A 15524-nucleotide genomic window follows, 5' to 3' on the forward strand; every position below is an offset into this window, starting at 1 on the left:
ATCCAGAGGCCAGTTGGAAACCTTCTTTCACTACCAGTTTTAAAGAGTGAATTTCTAGTTCTCGTGGCTTCGGAAGGAAGTTAGAGAAATGGTGTGCTGTATTTTCTCTGAAGACTGTGCCATCTGCTCCAGTCTTGTGTCCCAAGGCAGGTCCCCACGTATCAGACCTGGAAACCCTGTAGGCTTCCAGGTGTTGCTGCACTACAACTCCCATCATTCCTGCCCCTTGGCCATGCTGGCTGGGGCTGATGGGAGCTGGAGTCCAGCAATACCTGGAGGGTCACACCAGGTTCACCATCTCTGCTCTTAGGGAAGTGACTTTCGCTTCGATACTGCTGCCCATTCCCACATCTCAAACACAAGCCCACCAGAAAGATCTGCTGGGAACGCGTTAAAAACACTGCCCCCAGTTTCAGAGCTGAAAACAGGTTGGTTTTTACTTATTTAAAAATATGCATATGGTAGCTCTGTTACTGGTGGGGAGGACAGGGCAGAGGCAGAGGCAGCACAAACTAAGGAGAGTTGCGGTGCTCCAACTCTTCCTGACCTCCTACCAGGTTAGGTTGCTGGGTTGACCCCCTCCAGAAGCTCAGAGCGGGCACAGATTTGTTGCAGGCAGCCAGAAAACCTCCCCCTCCCTCTCTTTCTCTCTCTAATCCTTTTAACGCCCAGCATCTTCCCTGTGATGGCAGCTGCAATTTTTCCTGGATGTTGCCTGCGTTTATGTCTTCAGGGAGCCTCATTCACCTCTCAGCCAGAACTTCAAGGAACAGGCCTGGCTTTGTCTTCAAGGAACTTAATTAGCAAGATGCCAATGTCTGCTGGGCTGTTGTTAATGAGACACTTCTCTTTCCAAACATCCTGGGGCTGATACTCATCAGAAATGTCAACGTTTCAAATGCCTTCCCTCTCCTGGTCCGCAGTGTGTGTTTGTGCGTATGTGCAAAAGCACAGCATCAGCCTGGCCTGTTGGTGCCCAACACCTACGCAATATCTAAGTTCACAACAGGGGCAGAAGGAAAGAATGCGCGCCCTGCTTTGGTCAGGGGCCAGAGCAGCACAGAATTGGGGAGAACTGGAGACATGCAGCTGCACTGCCCCAGAAGATGCTCAGTGACAATTATCACGCAGCTTAGGCACTCCATCAGCCAGTGGAGGCTGCTCCATTCGGACAAATGTGGTGCTGTCTCACGAACCTCAGTCTGCTCCCAGCTGGTCCTCAGCTGCCCACCTGTCCAGGGGGTGGCACTGCCTGTGGCATCTTCCTCCTCCTCCTCCTCCTTAGTCTCAGCATTGCCCATGTTGAAACTCAGCAGAGAGTTGGCTATGTCTGTCAATGGCTCTGTCTCCACCCGCTGATTGGGCTCCCCACCTTCTGACCTGGCCGCTCCAGTGGACACTAGCCACCACACCACCAAGCCACTAGCTCAGGCTGGATCTATGGAGCAGCCCAGGAAACTCCAGCGAATCTTAGAGCCACATCTCTGGCAGAGGGCTCAATGAAGTGGGAAACCCATTTCTGGACCATCCCACCGGCCAGGTGTGCATGCCTGTACAAAAGCAATTCCCCACACATAGAAAACCAGCTTTCAAGGAGAAGCTCCAAGCCAAACCTCCTGCCTGAGATGTTGGTTTCCTATGCATCAGTATCTTGCTGTGGAAGCCAGGGCTTTTGGGAGGAGGGAGTGGGTGATTGACTCTAAAGCCAAGTTGAGATTTCTTTGCCTCCTAAGCTTTTGGCTTGTACTGGGTGGGGATTTGCAGCTCGAAATGTGTTTGAAATCACTCTCCTCGTTTTGACTTCCTTTGCCACTGCCGCTTGCGTTGCGTGATGGCGGCAGGGGCAGGTGTGTTCCCCAAAGTGACTGCTATTCCTTCCCACCTCAATCCTGTGACAAATGCCCCCCACAGTGAGATGTTTGCCAACTTCTATCCCATCCCAAAACTCTCCCCCTCCCAAGCCAATCCTCAGAAAGTTGCAGCATGTCCCATAATGGGCCTGGGAATTTTGACTCAGAACTAAATTCCCATCGTGGAAGGGAGGGAGCCTTGGTTCAGGTTTACCACCTGACTGTGGCTCTGTCCCTGCAGGTGGCCTCACCACCTGTATTTTAAACATCTCCTTTGCAGCCTTAAGATGATGTCCACAGCACAAACAGAAACCAAGTTTCAGATTGGTCCATGAATCCCAGGGCGAGGGACCCTGGCAGTGCACAGAGGTTTGTGTTCTCTCACAAGGAAACACTGCTAGTCTCCAAAAACTACAATTCCCAAGGTGCTTAGGGGAGGGGGGAGAGCCCAGAAAATGAAACAGGTTTACATTTGTAGTATTTGAATCCCATTCTTTAAGCCAACAAAGTTACAGGTGGGGAACTGAGGGTTAGAGACCGCATTTGACCCAAGTTCGCTGTCAGAGCAGTGATCATGCCAACCTCCTCCAAAAAGGCCACAGTGGACGTTGCAGTCTCCTTGCTATGGCTGGCCCACTGGATTTCTAGTGGATTCAGTACAAACATCACTTGCCATGAATATGCGAAAGACCACAAAATGCGTTGCCAGCAGCACCACCGTAAAACTCAGAGCCAGACCTACTTAGAACTCAGCCGGCATTCTGGCCAAGGAGCCCCCCTGTTTGCAAGGAAGACCACTGAGTTGTAGGCTGAGAAGGGAGCCCAGGGGCCATGCCCTGACCCCACGACAGGATCCTCCTCACTTTAACTCTGACACCCTTAACCAGCAAAATCAAGGCTGGCTCACAAGGAGCCAAAGCAAAGGGCAAGTAGCTCCGGACGACTTGAGCGACAGAGCCAAGCCACGTTCTGCAGGAGAAGGGGGGAAGGAAACACACAGCCTTACGGGAAAATGCCTTCCCAACCCCGAATTTGCTGGATCCCGAGTCTGAAGCAAGTCTGCAGTTTACCGAGTCAAAATCTTTGAAATGAGCATAGGGGACCTGTCTTCCGTTGCTTCCAAGGAAGAATGCAGGTGTTCAATGCACAAATTTGGTCCGGTAAAGTCTTCTGCAACTATAAAGAGGGGGCAGCAGTCATCCCTAAAGAGACTGTGGCTGTGTACACACACACACACACACACACACACACACACACACACACGCTCATTTACTCTGCATGCAGCACTCCCCCAACTCTGCTTTGTGAAGCCATCTACGTTAGTCACCACCCACCATGTCCATTACAGAGTTTCTCGAGAAAGGCTGCAGGGCTCCCCCCCCCCCCGTGCATTTCACGCCAAACCAGCTTTGATGGAAAATGTGGTCCATGGGAAGACACCCATGCCCTCTCTCTGACCACCAGTGAGCACGGACGGTGCACAACTTGGAAAAGTATCCAGCTGTGCTGATGTGTGCAATGACATGCAAATGTGTTTTGAAATGCAGTCCTGCTGCCTTTTATGCCGGTGTTGAGAGCACAGCCTACAGCCCATAAGTGGAGCTGGCTGGATCAGGCCCATGGCCCACCTAGTCTAGCATCCTGTTCTCCCAGTGGCCAACCAGGTGCCTGTGGGAAAACAGGCAAGCAGGATCCGACCACAAGAGCCCTCTCCCCTCCCATATTTCCAGCAACTAGTACTCAAAACTTTGCGGCCTCCAACCATGAACACGGAGGACAGACATCATGGCTAGTTCCCTCTCCTTCTGTCTCTCTCCTCTGCCTGTCTCTCAAGAGGTCTGGATCTCACCCACTTTAAGGGTGCATTCACATTATTGCCTTAGAGCCAGTGACACTGTTCCCAAACAAAAACATCTTGGAGGTCCCGGGCCACAGGGAGGTTAGGCTGGCCTCAGCCAGAGCCAGGGCTTTTTCAGCTGTGGCCCCGATCTGGTGGAACACTCTGTCACAAGTGACTAGGGCCCTGCGGGACTAGACATCTTTCCGCAGGGCCTGCAAGACAGAGCTGTTCCACCAGGCCTATGGACAAGGGATAGTCTGACCCCCTCCTTTGGTAATCCTCACAGAACTCCAGCCCAATGGTTGCCATTAATTTGATTTTGAATTGATTTTAAAATGCTGTGTTACTTTTACTGTTGTTAGCCGCTCTGAGCCCAGCTTCAGCTGGGGAGGGCGGGATATAAATAAAATTATTATTATTATTATTATTATTATTATTATTATTATTATTATTATTATTATTACTACCCTCTGGTATGTTTGACAGGGCTTCCCCGCCTAGCTGTTCACATCAGCACAGCTTCCTTAGTGTCCGATTGGTTTTGGTTTGTATTCACACCAAGGGTCGTTGATAATGTGGGGGTATCTGTCCCCATGCATGCTCAATGTTGTCCCCAGTGCATGCTCACAGGGGTTGAGGTCAACTGAGGTACAGGAGGCTGTGGTTTCAAATGGGGCAGCCAGGGGTCAGCAGGAGGCGCTGTTGCAGAAGTCAAAAGGCAAGAGCTACTGAAAAAAACTTCCCAGGATCTAAGACACAAACGAAGCAGGATTAAGGTGATCTTTGTGGCTCAAAAAGCAGGTAATTTAGCTTAAGTCAATCAATCTCAGCAAACATTACAGAAGATGAGACTCAAAGGCAAGCTGAGCAGCTGGGGGACTCAAATGGACAGGAGCCCCCCCCCCCCACTCAGATGGTGTCAGGTAGTAAATCACCACAAGGAATTAATCCAGTGCCATGAATTACTGACAGAACTTGATTTAATAACAGGCAACTGCTGTTGGAAATGAATTCATCTGAGCAATCAATCCCCAGTAAACCGACAACAGAAGCAGGCAGAGTTAACTGAGCTGGTGGCCCTGTTCAGGGCTCAAGGAAACAATCCCCAGGAGGGGAAGAAACACAAGAAAGCTAGCTTTAGAGAAATGCTAATGCGTTCGCACCTCATGTGAGCACAGACTAAAAACCCAACACTGGAAATGTGGTAAGTGCACAGCAAGTGGGAGTGTGAACACAGCCTAAGCCTGATTCAATGGCTAATTTGGTGCAGCGTGGGGTGGAATCTGAGTAGGTGCAAGAGAAGAGGTGCTGCAACAAGCTATTGGGAACATCCGTCTGAATAAGAGACGGCAGAATCCTATGGCAATATGTCCTCCCAGTTGCCAGGGCATCTTTGACCTGAGCAGTCAGCAGAACTTGCAGCAACATGATAAAAAAACAATAATAATAAAAAAGCCATCCTACTGATAGGTAAAGGTAAAGGGACCCCTGACCCTTAGGTCCAGTCGTGGCCGACTCTGGGGTTGCGGAGCTCATCTCGCTTTATTGGCCGAGGGAGCCGGCGTACAGCTTCCGGTTCACGTGGCCAGCAGGACTAAGCCCCTTCTGGCAAACCAGAGCAGCGCACGGAAACGCCGTTTACCTTCCCACCGGAGTGGTACCTATTTATCTACTTGCACTTTGACGTGCTTTCGAACTGCTAGGTTGGCAGGAGCAGGGACCGAGCAACGGGAGCTCACCCCGTCACGGGGATTCGAACCTCCGACCTTCTGATCGGCAAGTCCTAGGCTCTGTGGTTTAACTCACAGCGCCACCCGCGTCCCTTCCATCCTACTGATAAATGGTGGCAATATTACAAGTTAATCAATCAATCACCTTCACCACAAGCATATCAAGGCAGTGTATAGGCCAGGGCTGAGAGATAAGAGGCCACCTAAAGCCAACCACGTTGGAGAAGGCGTTTGAACTGGGGCCTCCTACAGACATGCACAATTCCTGAATAAACTACAGGAATACAGGTGTGTACATATATGCACTATGAACACAAAAACCTAGACGTTACACACAGAGTTCAATTCTGGTGGGTGTTGTGTTTTCACATCGCACAGAAATGCTATGGGTGATGCACCCACAGTGGCCCAAACAGTGTTGAATGCATTTCATTAAAAGTTTGATTAATTGCTGCTTGCTCGGTTTCCATTACAGGCGACAACTGCTGCGCTGGGCGTGGCATGCACAAGCTGCGTAATTTGGAACAGACTTGCTTTAAGCCACTTTAGAAATCCATGTTGAGACTGCAGATTACAATAAGCTGCAATTAACCAATTTGATAGGAATGCCAAAAGGCCGCAGTGGTTGAAGTTTTCCATCAATGGACTCCAGCGTATTTCGGGAGGGTAGGGGGAAAAAACAGGTTTTCAATGGCAAAAATATTGTCAGAAAAATACCCAAGTTTTGTGAGTATGTAAGTTGCACAAGTAAAGAAGTTGCACTGAAAGCCGGTCTGTTTAGAAGATGAAGCTCAAAGCATCTGGGGGGGTCATCTGGCTAAAGTGCTTTCCAGACCCACTGATTTAGTAGAGCTAAGCCAGGTTAGGAACACAGAAAGCTGCCTTACACTGAGTCCGACAGGTCAGCTATGCTGACTGGTACGTGTTCTCCAGGCTTCCAGACAGGGAATTTCTCCCCATCCTGCCTGGAGATGCCAGGGATGTTAAGAGGCTCAGGTGCTAATGTGAAACCTTAACTACTTGCTATGTGAATGACCCTGCTTTGTGACTGCACAAGCTTGGGACTGCAAGCTCCCCACTCCCCTTCTCTTTCAAAGCCACGTGGAGGAAATTCACCTGCTTTCAAACAAGCCACGGTTCCTCATCATGCCTAAATTCAGGAACTGTAGCTTACTTAAACTTTAGCAAGTGAACAAGCCCAGATCAAAAACCATGGTCGATTCTAACCAAAGTTAAAACAAACCACAGTTCCCTGACTTCAGATGCAATGAGGAATTAGGCTAATTCAAAAGCAAAAGTGGTTGCTCCAACTTCCTTGCAGCTGAAAAAACCCCAAACAAACAGGGAGGGAGGAAGAGTATGTTTATTTCCTGCACTGTATGAAAAAGTACTTTCTGTGTGTGTCTAGTGGGGAGCAGACTTACAAGGGGCAAATGTTTTCTAGATGCCAAATTCCTTCTCCTTATAACACACAGTGTTACTTCACCTGTTGTCTATGGCTAAACTGGCTCACTCTTTTCAGTGATGCGCTGCGCATTCCCAGTTCTTGCTTTGTGCTTGTGACACAGACGGTTGCGTTGGGTGTGGAGCACATTCCCTTGTGGAGGGTGCATCGAAAGTGGGCATGATCAGGCAGAGACCATACTTCGTCCTGCATCCGTGCATTCAAGAGTTTCAAGGTCACACGACAGCCACGCAATATCTCTAGAGGAGGGCAGGGGGCAGGGCCAGAGAAGGGCGTGGCATGGAAAGGGGCAGCCAAGTCAAGAGACCTGAGGGCCAGACAGAGAGGCAGGGAGGGCCCACACTCAGTGCCTGGGCCTGCCATTTCCGACCCTATCCTGGCCTGGTCTGGGTGGTAGAATGTTTGCAAACACAGGCAATAGCTGTGTACCTTGAATGAGGAGATTATGTTTCCTCTACCTGTATATCCCATTGTGCTCCTGCATTTGGGCTGGGTTGGCAGTGCCAATCTATAGCTCTCCTCTGCCCCCTCGCCTGCAAGCTTCCACCCCTCAACTCCCAAATCCCCCACCCACCAGAATTTTGTCTTTCAAGAGCAGCTAACGCTGCATCTACTGCAGCCTACCTGCAAGGAAACCAACAGCCTCCAGTTGGCTGTGGTAGTCTTCAATGTGTTCAGACCTGGGATTCACCTTTCACTCAAGCGTGCAATTGGGGATCCATTTAAACAAAACAAATATTTCTATGGTGGGAGTGCTGCTGTGGCCACCCATCTAAGATCCAGACCCACCAATAGTTTGCCGAACCCCCGGTAGGGGTGCCACATTGGTTGCCTCAGAGGACAGCTGCAAAAGCAGTCGTTCCGAGGTTCCCATCCACGTTTAACTACGTGGCTTGTGGGGAGGCAAACGGTCACTGCCCTGGCCTACCTTACAATGCTGTTGCTGCAAGGCTAAACTGCCACCCTGAGTTTCCAAGAGGAAGGGTGGGATGCAAAGAAGCAGAAGGGAGTCCAAAAGCCACGGTGCCCCTTACGTGCCCAAGCAGTTCTGATCCCCCAGTGCCAGCGAGAAGGGGTCAGCCTTGCACTCCTGTTCCTCCTACACACTTACACACACTAGTTGTGTAGGGTTTTTGCAGGCCTTACTTGTTGCTGTCCCGGTACTGATAGATGTAACATCCTTGTGGCATCCCGCTCTCCTTGTCCAAAGTAAACGAGAGTTTCAGCTGCAGAAAGGAGGAGAACGAAAGAAAGGAAGGAAGGAAGGAAGGAGGGAGGTGGGGGGAAAGAGAAAGATTTTTTTAAAAAAAACATACACACACAACCACATTTAGGCGATGTTCTCCGCCGCGGCAGCAACCCCATGAAAGGCTGAGGGAGAGACCAACCTCACCAAGGCTGACACTCAACCGCTGAGGCCTGGAACATAGAGCAGGGCTCCAAACCTCAGGGAAGACAGAGTCACATGCCTTGCAGAAAAAGCACTGGCTTTTTCCACTCCTTTGTTGCTATAAAGTGTTTGCGGTTCTCCCGAAATGGCGTGGGTCATGACAGCTCCCTCCCCCACCACCTTCGAACACACTCCAAATCCACCACCCACACACATCCATGGCCCTGCAAGAAGCAGCTCTCCGCCTCCTCTGGGGTACAGGATTCTCCCGCAGCGGCCGGACTTCCCACGAGCCTCTTTCTCTGATAGTTTCTGCCCTGCGGCCCTCCAAGCACATTTGGGAGGGAGAGAGAAAGAGAGAGGAGGGAAACCACAAAGGGAAAGGCGACAAATTCTTCCTTTGGCACAGAGTTAATCCAAAAGCCAGTTGGAAGAGCTTGCAGTTTGGCCCCATGTCCAGCAGGGGGCTGCACAGGGTGACCTGGAAAAAACATGTGGGGAGCCCAGGAGGGGCTGGGAGGGATTATTTGCTGGAAATCCAAGAAAGGGTTTCGGAATAGTGGGTCAAGTCCTATGTTATCTAAGGCCAGTTCATTTGAGGCAGGGAAAAACTCATTTGGCTACTACACTGAAGAAGAAGAAGAGGAGGAGGAATGGAATTCAGTACAGCTCTGCAGGGATTTTGATGAAGGACAGTGGAGTTTCTGAACAAGCAGCTCGCTAATAAACACACATTGGGGCTTACTTAGAGCCCCCCCCCCAACAGCTGGAATGGGTTTGAAAGGGAAAGGGGTGTGGAGGTAGCCTGGTCTAAGGAGAGAATGAACTACCCACTGTTCCTACACTTATCACCCTAAGCCAGGGGCTGGGGACCTAGCTGCTATGCGGATGTCATGGGACTACATTTCCCATCATCCTGGGTCATGCTGGCTGCTGGGGCTGCTGGGAGATGGAATCCAGCAACACCTCGAGGGCCACAGGTTCCTCAAACAGATGAATCGAGCGATTGAGCCAAGCCACACAGGGACAAGTGTCAGGAAGGAGGGGTGAAAATAAAAAAATTCCTTCCAGTAGCACCTTAAAGACCAACTAAGTTAGTTCTTGGTATGAGCTTTCGTGTGCATGCACACTTCTTCAGATACACTGAAACAGAAGTTGCCAGATCCTTCTATATAGTGAGAAGGTGGGGAGGGGTATTACTCAGAAGGGTGGTGGGAATGGGAGATTGGCAGATAGCTGAGATGAGCCTGTTGACGACTCTTAACGACTGTAATAGGTCTTACAGGACCTATTACTCACCCCTTGCCTTTTCCTGTAAGACCTATTACAGTCGTTAAGAGTCGTCAACAGGCTCATCTTAGCTATCTGTTTCAGTGTATCTGAAGAAGTGTGCATGCACACGAAAGCTCATACCAAGAACTAACTTAGTTGGTCTTTAAGGTGCTACTGGAAGGAATTTTTTTATTTTGACTATGGCAGACCAACACGGCTACCTATCTGTAACAGGAAGGAGGGGAATGCAGGTGTGTGCAGGAGAGAGAGAGAGCGCGCCCAGATTCTCAGGCCCATTCAATCTAAGCAAAAAGTCTTTCTCCAACCCAAGTATGATGCTCTGACAGTCCCCGAGAGCAGCGCTAGGTTGGTCAATTGTGGGCATGGAAGAAGCTGCCTTCTACTGTTCCACTGAACTCAATATTGTTGACTGCGACTGATGGTGGTTCTCCAGGAGCTCAGGCAGGGGGTCTTTTCCTACCCTACCTGGAGTTCCTGGGGATCGAACCTGAGATTTCCTGCATGCAAACTCCACCAGTGAGCTGTGGCCCTTCCCAGAGGAGGAGGAAGAGTAGAATGTGTGTTTGCGCACGCGCACATGCCATGTTTTTGAATGCTTCGCCACATTAAAATAAAAACCCAGGGACGCGGGTGGTGGTGTGGGTTAAACCACAGAGCCTAGGGCTTGCCGATCAGCAGGTCGGCGGTTCAAATCCCCGCGACGGGGTGAGCTCCCGTTCCTCGGTCCCTGCTCCTGCCCACCTAGCAGTTCGAAAGCACGTCAAAGTGCAAGTAGATAAATAGGTACCGCTCCGGCGGGAAGGTAAGTGGTGTTTCCGTGCACTGCTCTGGTTTGCCAGAAGTGGCTTAGTCATGCTGGCCACATGACCCGGAAGCTGTACGCCGGCTCCCTCTGCCAATAAAGCGAGATGAGCACCGCAACCCCAGGGTCGGCCACGACTGGACCTAATGGTCAGGGGTCCCTTTACTTTGATCTAGCACATCAGGGTTGAAGACAGAGCATAGCCCTTTCCCTCATCCACTAGTTTATTAAATGCAGGGAGGTTTTTAATAGAAGGGTGTGTGAGAGCACCCTCTGCGCTGTCTGCAGTGAAGCAGCCCAGAATCCTACCACTTTGGCCAAATGCTCACCAAGGGTTCCCTTCAGATCAGGATTCACATTGGCAAACGAATGCTCTGCCAAACTAGGGGTGGCACACATTGCCAGCAAGATAGCTCAGTTGATAAGAGTGTGAACTCTTAATCTCAGGGTTGTGTGTTCGAGCCCCACGTTGGGCAAAAAGATTCCTGCACAGCAGGGGGTTGGACTAGATGACCCTCATGGACCCTTCCAACTCCACAATTCTATGATGTGCCCATTTTGCATGTGTTCAGTTACCAGCCCATTCTGTCATGCTTTTTGAACTTAGCAAAAGAGACTCGAAAACAAACATTTTAAATTGTACACATTCCCCCACCCCAAACACATTTTTGCAGCATCTTTTTAAGCCGAGAACGGAAACACAAAATTCAGAGCACAATCGGAAGGATAAGCGCCTCCCAATCTGCACATTAGTCTGGGAAGTAAACACTGGAGTGGACAACTTTGCTTACAAGTGCAAACCAAGTGAAATTCTCAAATAAGCCTACTTCAAACAAAAAGCTTTCCTGAACACACAAAAACTGGTATGTCAAGGAGCACGTTCCTCATTTATCTTCTCCCAGACACATGGGTCTTGTGTGAGTGGGAATCTTTCTCTCCTACCCCCCCCCCATTCAATTATAGGAGTCCTGTCCCCCACCAAACACTCATGGCCTCCAGGGAGACTAACTGCTCTTAGAGAAGAAGCTCTTCAGAACTGGATAACCTTTTGGCAGTCTGCCTTGCGTGAAGAGGGAGTTATTCTGATCTAGCCTGATGAGGTGTGGCGGAGATGCTAATGAAACGGCTTTCACAAGGAGGACTCCTGGAGTGAGCCGCAGGTTGCCCTCAACGCTTCTGGACATTTTGCAGAATGGACGGCAGACCTGACCTTTGCAAACGAAGCAAACACCACAGAGAGACTGGCTTTATTTGCAGACAGTTCCTGGACCCGAAGAAAACCCGAGAAGTAAAATTAACAGCCTATGAAAGAGCAAGGGCTTTATTAAGTCGCCCTTCCACCAGTGGGCCCTTTGCACAGCCAGCATGCCGGCTCATTAGACGCTGAGCCAATTCGCACTCCCCTGCAAGGCGGCAAGCGGAAATCGAAGCAGCCGACCTCCCCTGACCCTAATTAAGACTGCTCAAGGTGCAGCCGCTGCAAAGTCCACACATCTCTGCACAGGTGCAAACCTGTAATTTTATTCAAACCCAGCTATTTGTGTACCAAAGCCCAATACACCCACAAGCTGGGTTCTCCAGTTTGTTCCGATGCCTCAGCCTCATCTGGAGCAGGTCGATCAGCCGCAACTTGATGTCGCGCCACTGGGATTCGTCAGAAACCCTCACTGGACATCCAGACAGGTTTTGCATCGGGAGCAGCCTTGGGAGGAGGCCCTGTGGCGAGCTGGGCATTTGAATCCCTGCCACCCTGGAAAGCTAGACCAGTTTTCTCATGGAGTAATGTAAGCCACAACATAGGGCAGGGGGAGGGGAAGCTCACACCATCCAGTTATTCTCCAAACCAAAAATAAATATAAAATTCAATTTAAATTGGGGGGGGGAGGTCTGCCATGGAGAGTAGACATGCTGGGGCTTGTGAGGTCTGACTCAGAAGGAGGAAATTTCTAAATGTTACGATGCTAAACTTGCAGGCTGCAGACCATAATGAGTGACAGCAATTGGCCCAGCAGCCCAACACCCACCCTGTATTTGTGGGGGTCCAGGTCTAAGTGAGCTCTGACAAAAGCCTCCGACGTTGCCCCTCTGTTCACAAAGGCAAAGTTCACTGCTGCTTCCGCGCTTGGGGACCGCAGAAAGGACAGCGAGGCGAGGCCCTGCTGGATCCCGTCACGGCAAGCCGTTTCTGGGATATATGCCTGTCGTCATTTTGTTCCGTCAACTTGCCACCAGGTTCAACTTGCGGCAGGGTAGAGAGACACGGAGCTCATCCATCACCCGGCTGCATTCTTCGGAGGAGAGCTCTGCGGCTCAGCAGTCTCCGTGCCTGACAAATCGCCCTTTCCAGCTCATTGGCACTGGGCACAAAAGGGCCGTTCTTCATACTGGGGGGCTGGGGGGCGGATTCGGTGGGAATGAGGGGGATTGGGAAGGCTGAGAACAAGAGAGGCTCACCTACCCAAGGAGGCTCACTGATAAATTAAGATGTCATAGGCCCCTGAATAAGAGCTGCCAAGAAGACTAGTTGGGATTTCTTGAGGGTGGCAAATGCCTTCAGCACCACATGAGCAGAAAAATGCCAGAGGTGGCTTGGGGGGCAGCTTGGCTTGGCAGGAACATAACCAACGGTGGTTAAAGTTAGTCAAACATAAGTTTCTAGGTCTCCATTTTTAAACGCTCTCCTGTCCCCCACCAAACACTCATGGCCTCCAGGGAGACTAACTGCTCTTAGAGAAGAACTAACTTAGTTGGTCTTTAAGGTGCTACTGGAAGGAATTTTTTTATTTTGACTATGGCAGACCAACACGGCTACCTATCTGTAACTTTCCCCTAAGAGAAAGGGTTTTGTCACAGTAACCTTGGCTCTGCGCCCAGGGCAACCTTCTGCACTTGACAGAAATAGCAGCGTGTCTTTCCTAAAGGCACGACAGCGTGGACACAGAAGAGCATCTTTCCCCGCATGAATGGAAAGCAAGAACGTGGCTGAGTTACAGCCCCGGGGTGGGGGCAAAACCCATCCTTTTGAAAAAGGGAAGTGTGATGGAGAAACATACAGGTGCCACACATTGGACAGACACCCAAACACAGGGCTGTGTGTGAGCCCTGGGGTTCTGTGAGTGACACCAACCAAAGCTCGTAATTCAATACGGAATATAAAATTCAACACCTCTACCTCAATAATTTTTTTAAAGCAGAGTTTCTAGTCCCTATGGCTGTGAAACCAAACTTAAAACAGTGGGGGTGGGATGATGAAAGTTGTAGGAAACTTGAAGGCTTCGGTGCCTCTTTGTCTTGCTCTGCGCTGGGCTTGAGAGCGGATTTAAATGCAATTCATTTGCATAATCAATTTGAGTCCCCCAAATTCAGCTTTTCATCGGATGGAATTTGGGTTCCCCTGCAGCTGATTTTTAAAACTTGCTTAAGCTCAGAGCACAAAGAGCCCCATTTATAACCTTCTCTTTTTGAATGTGCTGCTTCGCTGGAGATTCAACATGGTCCCCCCCCCCCCGCCCCCCCGTTCAGCGGCTGTGGTCATGGTTCACAGGCAGGATCGCAATTTTTTTGCCAAACATTTTCTTTTCCATATATATAGATATACGCGCATGCCTCCAATATAAACGGTGCTTTTAGAGCCACTTGCAAATCTAGGAACTTTGACGTCACTCTTCCTTCCACCTACTCAATCTTGACCACAACAAAGAAGAGTGGTGGGAAAGTTCAGATGGAAAACCGGCCGCCGCGCGCCAAGCCTCAGCCAGAGGAGAGGATATTTATTAGGCGATCCAGCGCAGGGCAGAAGTTTGCCCATCAGGCTGACAGAGCCTTGGGTTCAAACTCCAGCCAAAGCCTCTCGCCGGCTGTCGTGCCTGCTTTGCATCATCAGAGAGAGGCGCACGAGGGAAGAACCCAGGGGCACTGCACAGAAATCTAGGGAGATTCTCCTCCCTGGGGCTCCCCAAAACATGGCTGCTTCAAGCAATCCCTGCAGAGCACCACTGGACAGTGCCAAGGCAACTCGCTACATCTCTTGCCTCGGCAATCCTACCTGTGAACCGGGAATGTTGGTGGCCCACCTCTCAGGGTCGTTGTGAGAACCGACAGTGCAAAGGCGGCAAAGCACGTTACGCATGTGTGAGGTTCAAATGGTCAACAGGAACCCCAAACCCTGTTATGGGGCAGAAGAAGACAAAGACAAGCCTAGAAGCTGGGTCATGTGTTAAGACAGGGAGATGCTTCCCTGGGTGAACTCTAAAAATACTCTTCACTGTGGTGGCAGTGGGGAGGGAGAGAGGATTCTTTGAAGGAGCTCAGCCCTGCAGTCGCTCTATTCCCAAGCATCCCACGCCTTTCTGCTGGCTGGTTTCACGCATCTGGGGAACTTGGTAGGGTAAAGTCAGCCTGCAATTTGGCCACGTTCCTTTTCAGAAGTAGGTTTTAAGGAGCAGAAACTAATACCACATTTAATGGACACTCGAGCTCTCAAAACGAATTATTTATCCAAAAAGTTTATTTTATTCTATTCTAATTCTTTTTTTAAGGAGGAGATGAACGGCTCTCGCAACAAATTTTCCATCCGTGGTGTTTTCTTTTCAGTCTTCAACCCCAATCCCGGCTCTTGCCCTGGAAAAGCATTCAAGGAGAGATTCACAGGACGAGGAGGAGAAGCGGGATAATTCAGAATTAGCGGTGGGGGGGGGGGAGACGGACGCCTTCCATTAATTAGCCCCTATTGCTCCTGTGAGCGCTCCAATGGGAGAACAGCCTTTACCGAAGGTGTCATGGGCTTTGAAGACACTCAAACTCAGGAGGCTAGGGAGAAACGTGCTAAGAGGAAGGCACGCTTGGCAAACACTCACCAGGATCAACTCCCTCCTGGAAACCTATGTCCCCACTGTGGAAGGACGTGTGGATACAGAATTGGCCTCCGCAGTCACTTACAGACTCACTGTTTTAAGACCGTGTTCATGGAAGACAACCTTACTCGGCTACGAGGGATCGCCAAAGCAGCAGCAACAGCAGCTCCTGCAATCCCTTCCCTCTGCTTTTCTCAAAATAGCCGGAATCGGTTTTCCCCGAGGACTCAGGGCCCTCTGGGAGAGGAACAGAGGACCAAAGTGGGTGATTATATTAGGGGACGCATGACTGCGCCCCAAT

At 50.3% G+C, this 15524-nt stretch overlaps 1 protein-coding gene across 5 annotated transcripts in view; it reads right to left on the reverse strand.

Annotated features, from left to right (window-relative positions):
• The window catches only part of DIS3L2 (DIS3 like 3'-5' exoribonuclease 2), a 196215-nt gene that overhangs the window by 33734 nt on the left and 146957 nt on the right, over nt 1–15524 (reverse strand). For all 5 annotated transcript variants that reach the window (XM_083503943.1, XM_083503946.1, XM_083503944.1 and 2 more), the window contains one exon: nt 8032–8111. In XM_083503943.1, the coding sequence (XP_083360069.1) occupies nt 8032–8111 (80 nt within the window). The remainder of the gene's footprint in view (nt 1–8031; nt 8112–15524) is intronic.

Source organism: Podarcis liolepis, assembly GCF_965112155.1.
Source record: "Podarcis liolepis genome assembly, chromosome: 5".
Taxonomy (NCBI): Eukaryota; Metazoa; Chordata; class Lepidosauria; order Squamata; family Lacertidae; genus Podarcis; species Podarcis liolepis.